Raw genomic sequence first — 15734 nt, 5'->3', positions numbered from 1 at the left:
CAGGTCAATTTCAGATCATAGTTGCATATTTTACCTTAAAAATCTGCTGGTATTTTCTGTTATAAGAGAGTGCTTAGAGTGAACAGGTGTCCATGGATACGTAGTAAAGATATTTTTCACCATTGCTGATCATTTAGTGTGGGAGGAACACTGTACCACTTCCCTTTCTCCCACCTAGGTTAGTTGACAGTGTGAAATAATGCCAAAAATAATGAAGATTAAAGCAAAATTGCAGCTTCCATTTAAACACTGACAGCTTCTTAGATCAATATGAATCCAAAAATGCTATTAAATCTTGTGCAGTGGAATATATGCAGGGTAATGTTTGTGATGTACATAAAACACTATGTAATTCCAGAGTCAAATGTGGTTTATTTCGTTAACCACACCAGGGCTGCACAAATATCAGCAGGATTTCATTACTGGACTGTGTGGTGATTTGTGTTTAATTTGGCTTTCCTGCATAATTGATATGCCTCTATGAATTGGTAAATGCAATACTTGGCCCTGTAGTATGGCAATGGGTGTCAGCATCTAATGGATCAAGTGCTAGCTTGCGATGGCTCACCTACTGAAGCCATAAAGCTCACTAAGGAGAGCCTTGGTGTACTGTATAGTTTCTTTCTCCTCTGCTATGCATTGGGTATGCTTGTTTCTATGCTTCTCTTCTGAACCTGCAAAAACTGAGGGTAGACCATGGAGCACTGTTTCTCAAGAATCACTCGGAGGCTGCCTAGGGCATATAAACCATGTATAAACCATTTGGGAGGTAAGAGTAATTATAATTATTGCTTGCCCTAATCTTGCAGTCTGCTGTCAGAAAATCTTTCCGGGCATCAGGCTGGGAATCAAGACCCACAGGGCATGCAGTCACTCTAGAGGAAGCATACCACAGCCTTGGGAAAAGATGTATATTCCTGGTGATGTTGAGTGATGAAGACCAATGCTGTTAAAGGTCACAGCAGGATGTTCCTATGTTTGCTAAATGCTTTGATAAAATACAGAGTTGTCAGTGGGGAAAAGAGCTGCAAGATGAGAAACTGTGTGTAAGAAGAAATAGTTTCAGAATTACAGGAAGATTTGAGGCGATATCCAGAAACCTTTACGGCCAAAAGAGTATTAGAGTTAAATCTGGGACATCTTGATATCTTTGAGAGATTTCAGTAACATTCATATTGGAGGTCAAAACTTTATTTTCTGTATGACACGTTACAGATAAATAGACTGCTGACTTGGTGCTAGTGCTGTAAGTGAACTGAAGTACTGGTTCCATGTTAGTGCATCTCCTTTTACTTGAACTCATTAACTTTTTCAGCCTGCTTCCTCATATGTTCCATGAGATGTACTTAAACAGTGCTTAATTAGAAATAAATAAATCATTGTGTATAGTTGAGCACTTTGTTCTAAGGAAGGCAAGTCTCCCTTTAGTTTTGTCATTGGTTCACATTTGTTTTATTTTTAAAGAATGGTCTATTAGTAGAAATTCTCTGATAACAAAGCTGTTGTGAGCTTCACGGAGAGTAAATTTTGTCAACAAACAAATTCTGTTTAGAATATAAATAATGGATAACAAGATTCTGAAAAATATTTTGACAGCACCCTTTTAAACACTTTAGGAGTTCTTAAATGTCGTAATAGGCAGCTGTCAGGTACGTTTATACTGCTTCTTCCACGAAAGAACCATAGTTATTAATCCTTCAGTGTTTCTTGCTGACGTTTTGAATGAAGCACACTGGCATGGTGAAGATGAAGAGTTTTGAAGCTCTCTGCTAGGGGTTGATTTGCAGGTTTCCCTCAGGGCCATTACATAGGAAGAATGTACAATGAGAAATGACCAATTAAAGTTTAAATGGCATCTGAGATTGTACGAGCAAGGTTTAGAATGACAGGAAAAAAGAAATCAAAGGCTTGATATGTACTATGACCTAAGACCTCCAGAGTTTGCCTCGTTTTATTTCAGTGACTCAGGTAGCAGCATTTCAGCCATTTTCCAGGATGATGACGATGCTGTTAGAAGACAGTTCTGTATTACTAATTTCCAGTTAGACCTGGTAATGGAATGGCTGGTACCCTCGTGGAAGTGTCTAGTTAGTGTCATCATAGAAGCTGTCCTGGATGAAAACAAAAACTAACTTACTCATCCTGTTCACGCCCATTAATTCTCTCAGTGGCTTTTCTAATAGAGAACATCGGCAGTCCTTTGGGACTAAGTTAATATTCCATTTAAAACGAAAATGGGAAAACAAATTAATAAAGTAGTTCTCTTGTTATCTCCGAAAAGAGAAGAAAGGAAAAAAAAAAAAAAAAAAAAAAAGGAAAAGAGAGGAAAAGAGAAGAGAGGAGAAGAAAAGAAGAGAAAAGAGAAGAGAGGAAAAGAGAAGAGAGGAGAAGAAAAAAAGAGAAAAGAGAAGAAAAGAAAAAAGAAAAGAAAAGAAAAGAAAAGAAAAGAAAAGAAAAGAAAAGAAAAGAAAAGAAAAGAAAAGAAAAGAAAAGAACAATGTGATTGATTTCTTGCTTAAAAGCTTAGCAGTGTACCAAGATCCTTGGAGAACCACAGTTTGGGCTGCCAGTTTTTTGGGGTTTGTGACCATAGTTCAGAAGATGTTTTTTTAAATGATTTGCAATTCTAACCCTGACCGGACAGACAGCTCCAAGTACTATTACAATACAGTTGATAAATGATAACAGAAAAGTGGTGCTGTTATCCCTCACCTCTTCTTACACAGTCACAACCCTTTCCGGAGCAACATGCAACATTCTGCTGGGGCGGCTATGTCTGCAAATCTCACAAAGATAAAGTGACTTCATGAGCAACGCCTGGGTTTGCCCCCAGAGTCTAGTTGTGTTTACTGAGAGCTCACGTTGCCGCATAACCACTATTAATCGCTGCCACAAAGAAGGCAGTTCTTTCAACAATGGGAAGCGAAGAGACGTGAGCAAAATGCAAACAAGAAGGAACCCCAGCACCTTGTTTGCTCTTCACAATTCACTGCTCAGAGGCAATAGGTGAAGTTGCCACGTTCCAGTGATTCAAACAACAAAGCACAAAACGGTACCGTGAAAGAAGTTTCTGGAATGAATGCAGCACGTTAAAATGTAACATGGGGTTCACCTGTATGGAAAAGGCTTGTTTTATCTCCCTGTTCTTTTTTTCCCTTTCCTGAATATTTTTGTTGCCTGGAATCATTGGTGTTGTATCAGGGGCTCTTTCTCTATCGTCTGCATTGATGCTGGCTTTTCTCTCTGAGATGAGTCAGTAAAGTTTGGAGTACGCCAGTATGAAGATCTCCCAGTATAAACAGGCTGAAGAATGGAAAGTTTCTACTGACTGGAATGCTTTCCTTTCTTGGATAATGAGCCACAACAGTCCGACTCACCGCTGGAAAGTAGTTAAATGCAGAAGATTTTTATGTGTGAACTAGTAAAAGTTTAAAGATATTAAAAACATTTCCCTCAAGTGGCTTTGTGCCAGTGGGAAAAATGTTTAGTAAATACTATGATCTGAAATTTATAACTTCAATGATTCAGGCTCCAAGCATGTTTGGGTTTTTTGTTGTTGTTTTTTTTTTTTTTTCCAAGGGATGTTTTAAACTACCAGAAGTATCTATTGAACTCTGGTCTCTGGGCAGCCCTAACAGCAGGTTTTTTCCAGTTTTATACCAGTAATTGGAGACTGTGGGGTGAAATTGGATCAAAACGAATAAAGTAGAAATGAATCATGGTCTTTGACTGTATGGTAGGAGAGAGAAAACTGTGCTAGAAATGGAAGCTGTAAGCAGTTGTGGAGAGGAGAGGAACATTTTACAACATGGCCATTTTTCTGCCCTTCCCACTGGCATGTGTGGGGTGTTCCTAGGTTTTAGGTGAGGTGTGGTAAAGAATTCTCATGCAGGAAACCCATGCTGCATAGAAACTGATTGCGCTTAGAGATTTACAGGGGAGCCAAATCCTCTTCAACATGGCAATTTTCTTAAAAATTAAGCATGTTTTCTTCATTACCTGTGAGCACCTCTGTAGGTTTCTTTGACAAACTCAGTGTTTCTATCAGAGCATTTCTGGGAAGGCAGTGTTTTGCGTGTTGAAGACATTGAAGCAGCTGCTAAAAGTAGCATATAACCAGTAAATTAAAGTACATCAGTGGGAGGTAGATAGTAATTTGAACATCTGTGTTAGCTTGTCTTATCTCTGTACATAATTGTGTGTATTTAAAAAAAAAAAAAAAAAGTGGGTGGAGAGGAGGGGAAGATCCCAGAGGCATTTAGCCTGGTGTTAGCTTTTGCACTCTAAGTACTTCTGTGAATATATAATACATTATAACAGCATTTCACCATGGTTTATAGAATGACACAAACCCAATACATTTGGAATCGTTATTTTTTTCTTTGTCTTTTTATTATTGAAATTGAAATGTGGAAAAAATACTTAGTATTTATCCTTGATGAGTTACTTAATGATTGCGTTATTCCTGCTGCAGGGAATATCTATGTGGTATTGGATTTATTGCATATGTTCTGTTTTTTACACTACTCTTTTCCTTGTTAAATTGTAAATGTCACCTGGTTTCTCTTTGTTTGCAGTGGAAACAAAAGCAATTCATGTGCCAGATAGTATTACAGGAACAACGACATAGTTGAGCTGCAACTGCTAGAGCAAGCTCATCTTCTGCTATTTCTTATCCTAAACATCACCTCCTTCCATTTTGTATGAATACTGTTAAAACACTTAGGGTGAAATTTCTTTCTTCCTACACACAGGCCGAGTTGTCATTTATGCTTTGGTAGGACTGCTCATATGCTTGAAAATCCAGCCTAAATCAATGTCAGAACTACGTGAACACATATGGCTTGGAGCTGTTCCTAGGTCTTTGAATCTGATAGGCAGTCACTTTCCCTCTGATTTGTATTAATTCCTCATCAGCCGTGTTCCATCTCAGAAGGGAAGATGGGTTCTGAGTTCTTGGGGTGGATGATGAGCAGGGACCAGGTCCCAGAAAGGTGTCACCGTTCAATGCTTGTAATGCATCAGTCATTTCAAGTCAGCTAGCGAAGCCATTGCTCTTGGCAAGAATTCTCAAGCTTGCAGCATTAGATTTTATAATGAGTAGAAAACATAAGGCCAGTCTTTTTTCTCCCATCATTTTATTCACTTATCAATATGAGCAAATGTGGTGAGTATGCCAGCTATGTGGGTAGAACAGTTTATAAATACAGCAGTAATAATTGCTGGCTAATTGGATCTTTCCTTCATTGTTGCCCATTTTATAAATATCCTAGACTCTGGAAGGAGTAGATGTTATTTGGCAATTTTTAATTTTTTTATATTTAAGGGGGGAAAAGTTCATTAATAATCAAAGAAAATTGAGAAACATGTTTTTGTTCTGCTGTTACACTTCTTCTTATAATTTGGTCTGGCAGTGAGGATTAGCCATGGAGTCCTGCTCTGGAAGGGTTCTGAGGGTCCTTTATATAATAACCTTGCCAAATGGGACACACAGTACCCACACCACAACAAGAATATGTTGTGAAAAATACTAGAAAACAAATATGTTACTAGTTAGTACCTCCCACTAGTCTTCCCCTTTTCTTCTTTGCTGGGCCACAGGAAATTAGTTCCTCAGTGATGGGCTTCCTTCTCTATCCATGTCCCTCATAGGCAATGGGCAGTTGGAGCTGGGAGGGTGCTACTGAGATATCGTGGGACTTGAGCCTTGAGGAGAAAGCATCACTAATTGGCTGTGAGCTAAAAAAGGTCACCTGTACCTTCCCAAAGGACGGAAGAGGCAACTCCTGCTGTAGATTCAAAGCATTTCAATTTTCCAGCAGTACCATAATATCTATATAGATTTGCCACTCCATTAATAGTTAGCATATAGTAGAAGAGAAGTTTAGTTAAAGGTGTTTTTTGATTCTTGTATCTTAAAATATGTTAAAATAATCAGTTATTATAATGGTGGCTTGTGAAAGGAGTTATGCATTTATTCCTAATGCTTTACATATTTGAATGGTGTACGAAAGTTACTAATTTTAATGATAAATGTATGAATATCTCATTCTCTTTCAGCGAGCGTTAAATAGGAAAAAAATAACTGCATCTGAATTCAGCAATAAGGAAAGCTCCGAGTCGAGCACTGAACACGATAAAGAAAATTCCTTTATCAAAAGCGAGCCAAGAAGGGTGAAAATCTTCGATGGAGGGCAAGTATTGTACTTTATATACTAGATATTGCTGGGAAGATACTTTATCGTGATTTTAGACCTTGCAGAGAGATGTTGCTTCCTGTTAGATTTATTTTAAACAACAGTTCCCATTCTGTGGTCTGTGAAAGTTGGTTTATGCTTCTGTGAAAAATGGAAATTCATCAGAAGCATGGAGCCATGAGAGCTGGGAGAGAGTAATGAAATAGAGAACAATAGGCAGCATGATTCATTTTTTTCCAAAGGGCAAACATTAATCAGCAGTAAAGGCAGCTAGATACAGCCATAGATGTAAATTCTTTTCCTGTATTTCTCTTCTGTGATAAATAATGTGTGTTCTACAGTAAGCTAGTGTAATTGTAGTCAGAGAGGACACAGTCCAGGGCTCGGCAGCAGACTGCAGTTCAGTTGCTATCTGGCAATTTGCTGTGGTATACGTAGGCTGCGGAAGTCCTGATTTGAAAAGTGCCATGGAAATATTTACCGAGTCCTAGTCCACACACTGCAGTAGTTTTAAATCAGTTGCCTGATCTGAATAACAGTTGCTTTAGCTTTAGCTACAATGTTGTGCTATGTACAACATGTTATAAAACAGGATTTATAGTAGAAGAATGTGCCAATAACGCTTGTAAAAGTTTGGGCTCAAATGGTGCATATTTTATTGTTCTAGTAATTGGTAACAGTCTATAGAACTTTCCATTTACAGGTTGATAGTTTGAGCCCAGTCTGGGCCAGCAGGTAAGCTATTGCTAGCCACCCTAGTAGAACATCACTATGTGCCTCTGCACAGCCCCAAATGTTACAGAGACCGGGTTGCAAAAAACTAAACATTTGGCATCCTTCAGCAGAGTAATGAATGCCGGGATTACATCAGGGACTTTTTCCATCAAGAGACAGTCCCAGTAGGCTGAGCATGAAGTGCATTAACAGAGATTTTGAAAGACTTTCCCACTGTCGTAACTGATGTTGTTCCTTTTCTGTATCCATCATGAAGCCTGAAAGATGCGATGCTCCTTTAAAGCTCTCTTGTGGTCCTCAAACTCACTTCCAAGAGCTGACTCTTTAAAAGTATGATCCTGTGTTGTGAAGATGAAATTTGAAATCTTTAGTTAGTCTCAAATGGTACTTTTATTTAAAAAGATACACCACTGATTCTAAGCAAGTTCATGAATGTAAGTTTAACAAATAAATGCACAAGTTGTTTTTGTTTTTTATAGCTTTTTTAATTTGATAGATTATGGTTTCTAACTAGATCTTTTTTTCCCCAACTACAATTGCTTTATTCTTATGGTGCTGCTACTAGGTACAAATCAAATGAAGACTATGTGTATGTTCGGGGGAGAGGAAGAGGGAAATATATATGTGAAGAATGTGGAATACGTTGCAAGAAACCTAGTATGCTGAAGAAGCATATTCGCACACATACAGATGTCCGTCCTTATCATTGCAATTACTGCAACTTCTCCTTCAAAACTAAAGGTAGAGGCACTTCTATGTGTACATTTTTTCCCAGTTCCTTCTGTGTTAAAGCACAGTTCTTCTCAAATCTGGCTGCCCATATACTGAAGAAGTTACCTTGCTGTGGAGTTTTATTGTCTAATGTTTTCCAGTGTTTGCAGTCCCTTCTGTCTGCTTGTTCAGATAATCATGTATTTATATGAATAAACTGTGTGGCATCTCGTGGTAGGTTAGAAACTGAAATGGAAAAGGAAGATCTGGGAGTATGGTGAAAGCTAGGTCTCGTCCTAAGCAAAGACAGGAACACAGTTTTAAGTCCCCACTGATTATTTGGACATATGACATGGGCATATTTTGTGCTCCTATTAGCACACAACAAACTACTGTACTAAAATGGTTTTTAGACCCTGGAAGAATGGAGTTTGTTTTCCTCCTTAATCTTCTAAGACCCAAAGATGGTGTTTAAAGTCTGTTTACAACAGTGCTTACAAATTTAAATATATATGTTAAACAATGATAGATCCAGGACTTGTAATAAATAGAAGAGCTAGGGTATACTCACAGCCAAAAGACTTTCAGTGAAAAGTTCTAAGCAGTCACATTTTTCTCAGCTTAGAACATCATGCAGGTATAATCTCCCCAGCTATAACCTCAGGAACATTGGTACTTACAGTGGGTTTGAGACTACTCAGCATTTAGGTAGAAAACTTCACAGGACTGCAAAAAATAGGATTGACAGTCTTCAGATGCGTGATGAACTAACATTGCCTCCTTACACCTTAGGGCATGATGTTGCTTTGTTGCACCATCTTTAAAATTAAATGCTGGATTGTGAACACAATACATTCTGTTGAGGATTTTTTGCATAGTAGGCTTTCTGGCCCAATTCCATTAATTAAGCTCTGCCCATTTAAAATTCTCACATGCTTCAGTTGTAGAAGGTGCTTGTACTTGCTTCATGTTCTGCAGTTGCTAACCATGACTGTTGCCACTGCTAGCAAAGTTGGACCTAGAGCTGGATGCTTGAAGTTTGATAAACTACCCCTTATGAAAAGACAGTGTAGGCAGTAATTTCATACAGCATGTAAGGCCAAGAATTTTGCTATTTGTGAGCCAATAGCAATGCCACATAGCTTCATAACAATCATTTCAAAATTTGGAGTGAAATCCTAGTCTTCTTTCAAAGTAGGAATTAAATATTCCACAGCTATAGAAGCATTTCACCCACTATAATTTCTTCCATTTGAATACCTCAAAGAAACTGGATATTGTAAGATAATGTTAAGTCTGAAGTAGACTGCTACTTGTAATAATATGCATAGATTGCCCCGAAAGTAATGTCTCCTATTCATTGCCATGGAAACTACAAAAGATGCAAAGAGCACAGCCACACTATTTAATAGAGCAAATTCTCAGCTACAAAACACTGTTTTTCAGCAGTCACCACCATTAGCTATGCATTTTTGCCAGTAACCAACAAGAGCCTGCATGTTGCACTCATAACAATCTGTGCCTGCAGAGGTGACCCACTGTCACCACTGCTGAAACACACCACCGTTTCGTCTCCATAAAGGTTCACCAAGCATTGAAGAATGTCAGTGGATGCCATTCATCCTCATGGAGGAATTCATTGACACACCTTCGCTTCATCTGCACTCCCACATCAGTTGTCATTTTGTTAGGCTGCCCCTTTGCTGCCATCTGTCACATGGCAGGAAAATGTAATGGGATATCGGTGGGAATTCTGGTTCAAATTCTACTGCTGTACCACCAATATCCGTCTGGGATGTTGTGGGCCAACAGAATAAAATAGGAGGCATTACTTTTGGAGTAGTCCTCATACATTTCACATATTCATCATTTTAAACTCTGTGGTCTACTTTTAACTTTTTCTTGGTGATATTTGCCATACTTTCTTTCTAAAGGAACAGGGAATAGCAACTCATGAAGCTTCCCAAGAGTTATGCATTCGCTTTTGAAATTCAGAGCAAATATTTTCGGGTTCATACTTTGAATAAAATTCATGTGTTTGTTTAAGTTGGCAATTGAAATAATTACACTGAAATAGAATCCATAAAATACTAAAAGAATTGCAAGATATGAACTGTAGTTCCACACAGTCGTTTTCTGTCAGTATTATTTTGAAGACTGGATTAGTCTTTCATATTTGACAGAAACAAAAGACTTTTTTACACATATGCAAAATGCATAATCTTCTATTATTTCCATTTTATTCTTTTTTTTAATCTTTGTGAAGAGCTGAGCTAGCTGAACCAATGCAAGTAGCATTCAGGATGATGAACCTGGTGTAGCCCTTGTCAACTTACATTGAAGGGCAAGGCCAGATGTAAAATCAAATTATACACATGGTTGTAAACGTAGTTGAATGAGATATGGACATGCTGTGTTTATATCACCATACATTTGTGTAGTCAAAGAGCAGTTCATTTTTGCTTTTATTTGTTTCCTAAGGAAATTTGACAAAACATATGAAGTCAAAGGCACATAGCAAGAAGTGCATGGATTTGGGAGTCTCGGTAGGCTTAATAGATGACCAGGATGGAGAAGAAGAATTTGGTAAGAATTTAAATCTTTTCTTTGCTGCATTGTTAGATTTATTTTATTGTCACCCTTTATTACCCTTTTTTTCCACAGTTTTTAAATTAATGTACAGGAAAAAGATACAGAGAGGAAAATCTTCGAAGGTAGTCAGAGGGAGCAAGAAATACTGCAAAAACCTTCACCAAAAGAAATGATGAGCATATGCTAAAGATATGTTGCTGCTGAATTTTTCACAAAGTGTTATGCAGTTTAACTTTATCAGTTTCACAGATAAATCTGAGAAGATTGAAAATACCAGAAAAACAGCTGTTTGGCTAGGAAAAAAATAGTAAAATGTAGGATTTTTTGAAAATAGTTTTGCATAAGATTGTCAAATTTTTGAATACATGTTTTGTAAATTGTATTACTAACTCACCATCCAGAACTATAAATATTTGCTGAGTGCTTTGGGTAGGCTTTTCAGGGAGGCTCATGATCTTCTGGTGAAGAGTGCTGACCTTCTTCACAAATAAGAATGGGCATAAATGAATAAGCAGAAACAAAGTAGATTTTCATCTGGATATATTCTACTCTTCCATTCGAGCTCTTAGTGTTATGGAAATTATTTGCCAATAATTGAAATTCTGTACATCCTACATACCAAAACAGCTCTACAGAAATGGAGGTGAGATTGAGGAGAGTTGAGGAGGGCCGCACTGGGTACACATGGGTTTTGCTCAGCATATTAAGAAATGTGCATCTGTACCAGATGCAGTGAGATGTATGACAGGACTGTGTGCTAGAGCTTTCTTTGGGGGTCTTGACATGTCTCGGTGCAGTGGTGGCACTTTCTGCATGCTCCGGCTTTTCAGCAGCAGTGTGAGCTTTGCATTGTATTTTTCTTCTTTAAGTGGAATAGTTTATTAAATTGTGGATGAGGTTTTGAGAAAAAAAAGCAGTGGCGATCTTCATTTAAACAATAAAGGGCAAGAAAGATGAATGCACTTGCTCCCATATGACAACTGCTAGCAGAATAAGCGAATTGGCTTGAATCTAATTCTAAATAATTCTGGGGATGTGACTCAACTAGTGTGATTCAGTAGTGCACTAGGAACCAAGAAATCTGCCTTTTCCTTTTTTAGCACTGTTACATATATTCCTTTTTGGTAAGCTAAAAACATATCCTCCTTTGCAACTGAGGTACCAAAAAGAATAATAAAGAACTGGGGCTGTTTAGTCTGGGGAAGACGAGGCTGAGGGGAGACCTTACTGCTCTCTTCCAATATCTGAAAGGTGCTTACAGCGAGAGCGGGGTTGGTCTCTTCTTGCTGGTGACAGGTGACAGGACGAGGGGAAATGGCCTCAAGTTGCGCCAGGGTAAGTTTAGGTTGGATGTCAAGAAAAGCTTCTTCACAGAAAGGGTTGTTAAGCACTGGAATGGGCTCCCCAGGGAGGTGGTTGAGTCACCATCCCTGGATGTGTTTAAAAACCGTTTGGATGTGGTGCTCAGGGACAGGATTTAGCGGAGGGTTGTTAGAGTTAGGGTACTATGGTTAGGTTGTGGGTGTACTCAGTGATCTTGAAGGTCTTTTTCAAACTGAGCTATTCTATGATTCTGTAACACAGAAGATAAGCAACAGTACAGTTTGCAGTCCGTCCCTCAAACACAGTGTTCATTAATGTTTTCAGCCTTCACATGACAGAAAAATTGTCATGACTCCTTCAAGCACTGTTCTGTGGCTGTGTTTAATTTGGTTTTAAATAACACCAGGTATATCTTTTTCCTAGGAAATGAAAACATTTTATTGATTGGTAAGTTGATATTCCCAGTAACATACGTTTGCAGTTTAGTATAATGGTAAGTGCTCCAAATGTTAGCAGATTATCAGTAATACCCTATAGAAGTAAGCCATTTCAAGCAGTTGTTGAAAGATTGCTTTTCTTTGGCTCTAAAACTGTATAACTGAAAGACAAAGAGTCCTTACGTATAGTGTAATGGTTTATTACAGGTGTGTGTAACTATCCTATAAATAAACTACATTCCCTGAAATATAATGTTTGTTTCAGCGCAGAAATTAATAAGTTAGAGTATTCTCTTTTGGGGAGAAATAAACAAAAGCCACAAAACAAGGCAAACAGTCACTAGGATTTGCCATGTAAATCCATGAAGTTCTTCCAGATATTGAAGTGTAAGGCTGTAGTGCATTTTTTTCAGAACAAAACAGATAACACTTCCTTTTTTGTCTCTTGTTTTTAACCAAGAACTCAGAAACAAAAAGCAACTTGGTGATAAAGTCCCTGTCTTTTCTAAATGATCCGACTCAGATACCCACAGGAAAACCAGCTGTTCAGGACAAGGCTTGGCACAAAAACTCCCATCCAAGAGACAGGGTAATTAAGCCCATGGTAAACACGTATCTGCCCCAACTAGACCAGTCCAGCCTCTCCAGTTGCCACACAACACAGTGCATTTTCAGTTATCCATGGACATTCAATGAGTAGCTCAACATTTAAAAAATATGACTGAATCTTTCAGCTCACCTAGCCATGCTGGAGGGTGTTTCTCTCGGTAACTCAGAAACTTGCCTGTTGGCCCATCTTTAAGGCAAAGAAGAGGAAAAAAAGAAGTTTGAATTATTTCCATGTGAGCTTTTTAAATTTAGGTGCTTCTACTGCGCTCTCTGAAATGCTGTACATACTAATTTTTTGGCCACATTTGAATACAAGTGAGTGGGTTTTGTTTGTTTGTTTGTTTGTTTGTTTGTTTTGAGGTGTGTAGGTTGTCTCCTTGCATAGAGTACCTTTCACCATCCCTTGGCTCCCCTTACCCAGACAGCCCCACTCTGGCAGATCTGGGCTTGGGAAAGGAGCTCACCCTGGGAGCCAGAGGTCTGCTGGGTCTGATGGCTTTCCCTAGTTGAAAGGCATTAGGGGGATGATGTGGAGGAAGGTCAGAAAATTTAATAGGAAATAATTATAACCTCAGAAATAAAATTTCTTCTTTCCCATAAGCTGTGCAAGGTTGTCTGGTTTTCTGACCCACAGAATGTCTCTATTTTTTTTTTTTTTACCCAGATACTGATTATTCTCATGGCAATAGCAGTGTCTGCACCTTTGCTTCAAGTAACTAAGTTGTATTTCTTTCAGCAGACATTGAATTAAATAATTAATTGTGGAGAGTTAGCCTTAAATTTAACGCCAGCCGTTTATTTACTAAGAAATGAGGCAGTTCTGCAAGTGTTTTGCACATGCTTTTTAAACACAGGCTGTCATGATGATTGACATCAGAAGGTAGCTTTGACTTGATCGTAGTTCAAATTAATAACATATGCATATTGAGTAAGGAGTACAGAATAGTGCACGATCCTGAACACGGGCATGTAAACACAAAGCCCGCTTTTTCAGTAACTTGAGAAGCTGAAATTTTGTTGTGCTGTCACATCTAGGGAAAAATAAAGAGATGCTCTCTAGCTGTCTGAGAATATATGTGATCAGAGCTTTTAACATAGCGCTCTTTGTGTTTGGACTTGTCATCATTTGGGTATTAGTAAATACTTTCTGGCCTGGGTTTTTGTATTCAAAACCATTCCCTCATCCATTTATCTTTCATCTTCTGCTCTGTGGAATGTTCTTGTCACCAAAATACAGGGTTACAATGTAAGGAATGTTAATATCTGAATTAAACTGTCAGGCGAGGTGAACTATTTAGTGTGACGGACTGCAACTGGGGACATCCTCTTCTGCCATGGTGACTGGACATTTTGCTATTCAGTCTTAAAAACAACAATTTGTCTTCAAATTAAAACAGTTATTAAGTTTGAGCCCATTATATTTCATATGTAAGCTAATACGTGAATGTTAGAATATGCCTGAATGAATGTGAACAGTGGAGTTATTTAACAATGAAATCTATAGATATGGAGAAGTTGTTTAAGCGGTCTCTTTGGAAAAAAAGTTATCTAGAAATAGTCACTACTTTACCTGTAAAAATTACTAATTTTAAGTTTCAGATGCATATCATATGTGTGTGCATATATATATTACGTGTATACGACTCCATATATTTAAACTTTCATTTTCTGCAATATTAAATAGACCCTTCTAAAGATACAGTGTTTCTAAGTTAATTAGCTATATCTTACTTATCATAGCAGATCTTAAATTAGTTTCCATGGCTCTTCATTAGCCTAATCATGACTCAGTCTGTGTTTTCCCTGCACCTGAGTATAAGAAGTAAAAAAAAAATGGAAATTCTTACAGTGATATCCTCCTCTTGCAAGTAGAATGGAAGGCTGGGTGTGTGTAACTCACGACTAATTTTTTTTAATTTTTAATAGCACTGCCTTGTCTTCAACTAGATATACATTAAGTATGCTGGATCCTTACACCTACAGCCTGTGAACAGACTAGCTAATGCTAGGGTGGCTTTACAATATATAGGATACCCAGGAGGACTTAGGTATAAATAATCTCTTTAAAGCAACAGAGATTGCGCTTATTTTTTCGGTTTAGTTTTGCCCAGTTATTTTCCATGCTCTTAGGAATGAAAGTGAAAAGCTCACTTCTTTTTTCCCTCTTCTCTGAGAAGCAGGTGGCTATTACCAGTCTGAATTTAACCCAGTAGATGTCACTGTGAGTCCTGTGTGGTGATGATGAGCAGTTGACAGTAGCTGAAGCAAGACTGAAATCAGTCAACTAAAACCAGTGAGCACAGTTGAAAAGTCAAGGAGACGGAGAATTTGGTTGTGGGTGCTCATGTTGTTTCACCCAACAGTACTTTGTTTACCCTTACTTTTTTTTTAATTTGTTTGAATGGTTGTGAAACGGCCCACTACAAGACTAATACAATAGTCAAAAGGCAAGTCTGAGCTTGTATTTCTTTAGCAAAACAGAGTGTGTGTTGATGACATACAGACCTTATTTTCAAGTTAACAATAATGTGATGCCATGCTCAAAATAGTTCTGCCTTCATTGCTCTAGTGTATATACATTTTATTACATCTGATCAAGAACATACATAGAAAGAGAGCAAATGCATGCATTATTAGATACTATATATGATCACAGAGTATATAAATTTTGTATTAATCTTAACTTAAAAAGCAGTTTACTAATGTACGTGTTTGGATGCTGATAGTTCCAACTAATGCTATTGTGCTAAAGAACCAAAATTTTTCTTTATTGCTTTGGGATAGCATATCAGTATAAAAGTGTTTTTGCAGATCACTTCATCCATACCAGAAACAAAATACCGAGCTGATTAACAAACTGAGGACTAAGGGCTAAAAAATGAAGAAGATTTCTGCCTATGATTTTCATGCATTTACATCACTGCATTGGATTAAAATGCCAATTTTACGAAGTATAATTACAGCTGGAACGCTTGCAAAAGCCCTGATCAAAAGTTGTCAGCCTTTCTTGTACAACTTTGTTTCCAGTTGTTCCTAATTTTTGCAGAGTTAATGTCTGTAGCTAAAAGTACCAAATTCTCCTGTGAAGTCCTAGAATAGGTCTTTCTAAAGGTTTAAGAGAAAAGATTGC

General features: G+C 37.8%; 1 protein-coding gene across 13 annotated transcripts in view; it reads left to right on the top strand.

The window, feature by feature from the left end:
• Nucleotides 1-15734, top strand: part of HIVEP1 (human immunodeficiency virus type I enhancer binding protein 1) — a 119075-nt gene that overhangs the window by 89348 nt on the left and 13993 nt on the right. For 12 of the 13 annotated variants that reach the window (XM_025147651.3, XM_004939652.5, XM_015275980.4 and 9 more), the window contains 3 exons: nucleotides 6061-6194; nucleotides 7498-7673; nucleotides 10125-10229. In XM_025147651.3, coding sequence (XP_025003419.2) covers nucleotides 6061-6194; nucleotides 7498-7673; nucleotides 10125-10229 — 415 coding nt within the window. Of the gene's footprint in view, nucleotides 1-6060; nucleotides 6195-7497; nucleotides 7674-10124; nucleotides 10230-10889; nucleotides 10894-15734 lie in introns of all 13 variants that reach the window. The other variant, XM_046932729.1, reaches the window with a different exon arrangement.

This window comes from Gallus gallus, chromosome 2 (genome assembly GCF_016699485.2).
Source record: "Gallus gallus isolate bGalGal1 chromosome 2, bGalGal1.mat.broiler.GRCg7b, whole genome shotgun sequence".
Classification (NCBI taxonomy): Eukaryota; Metazoa; Chordata; class Aves; order Galliformes; family Phasianidae; genus Gallus; species Gallus gallus.
The sequence above is the reverse complement of the archived record's forward strand: the minus strand, read 5'-3'. Positions and strand labels throughout refer to the sequence as shown.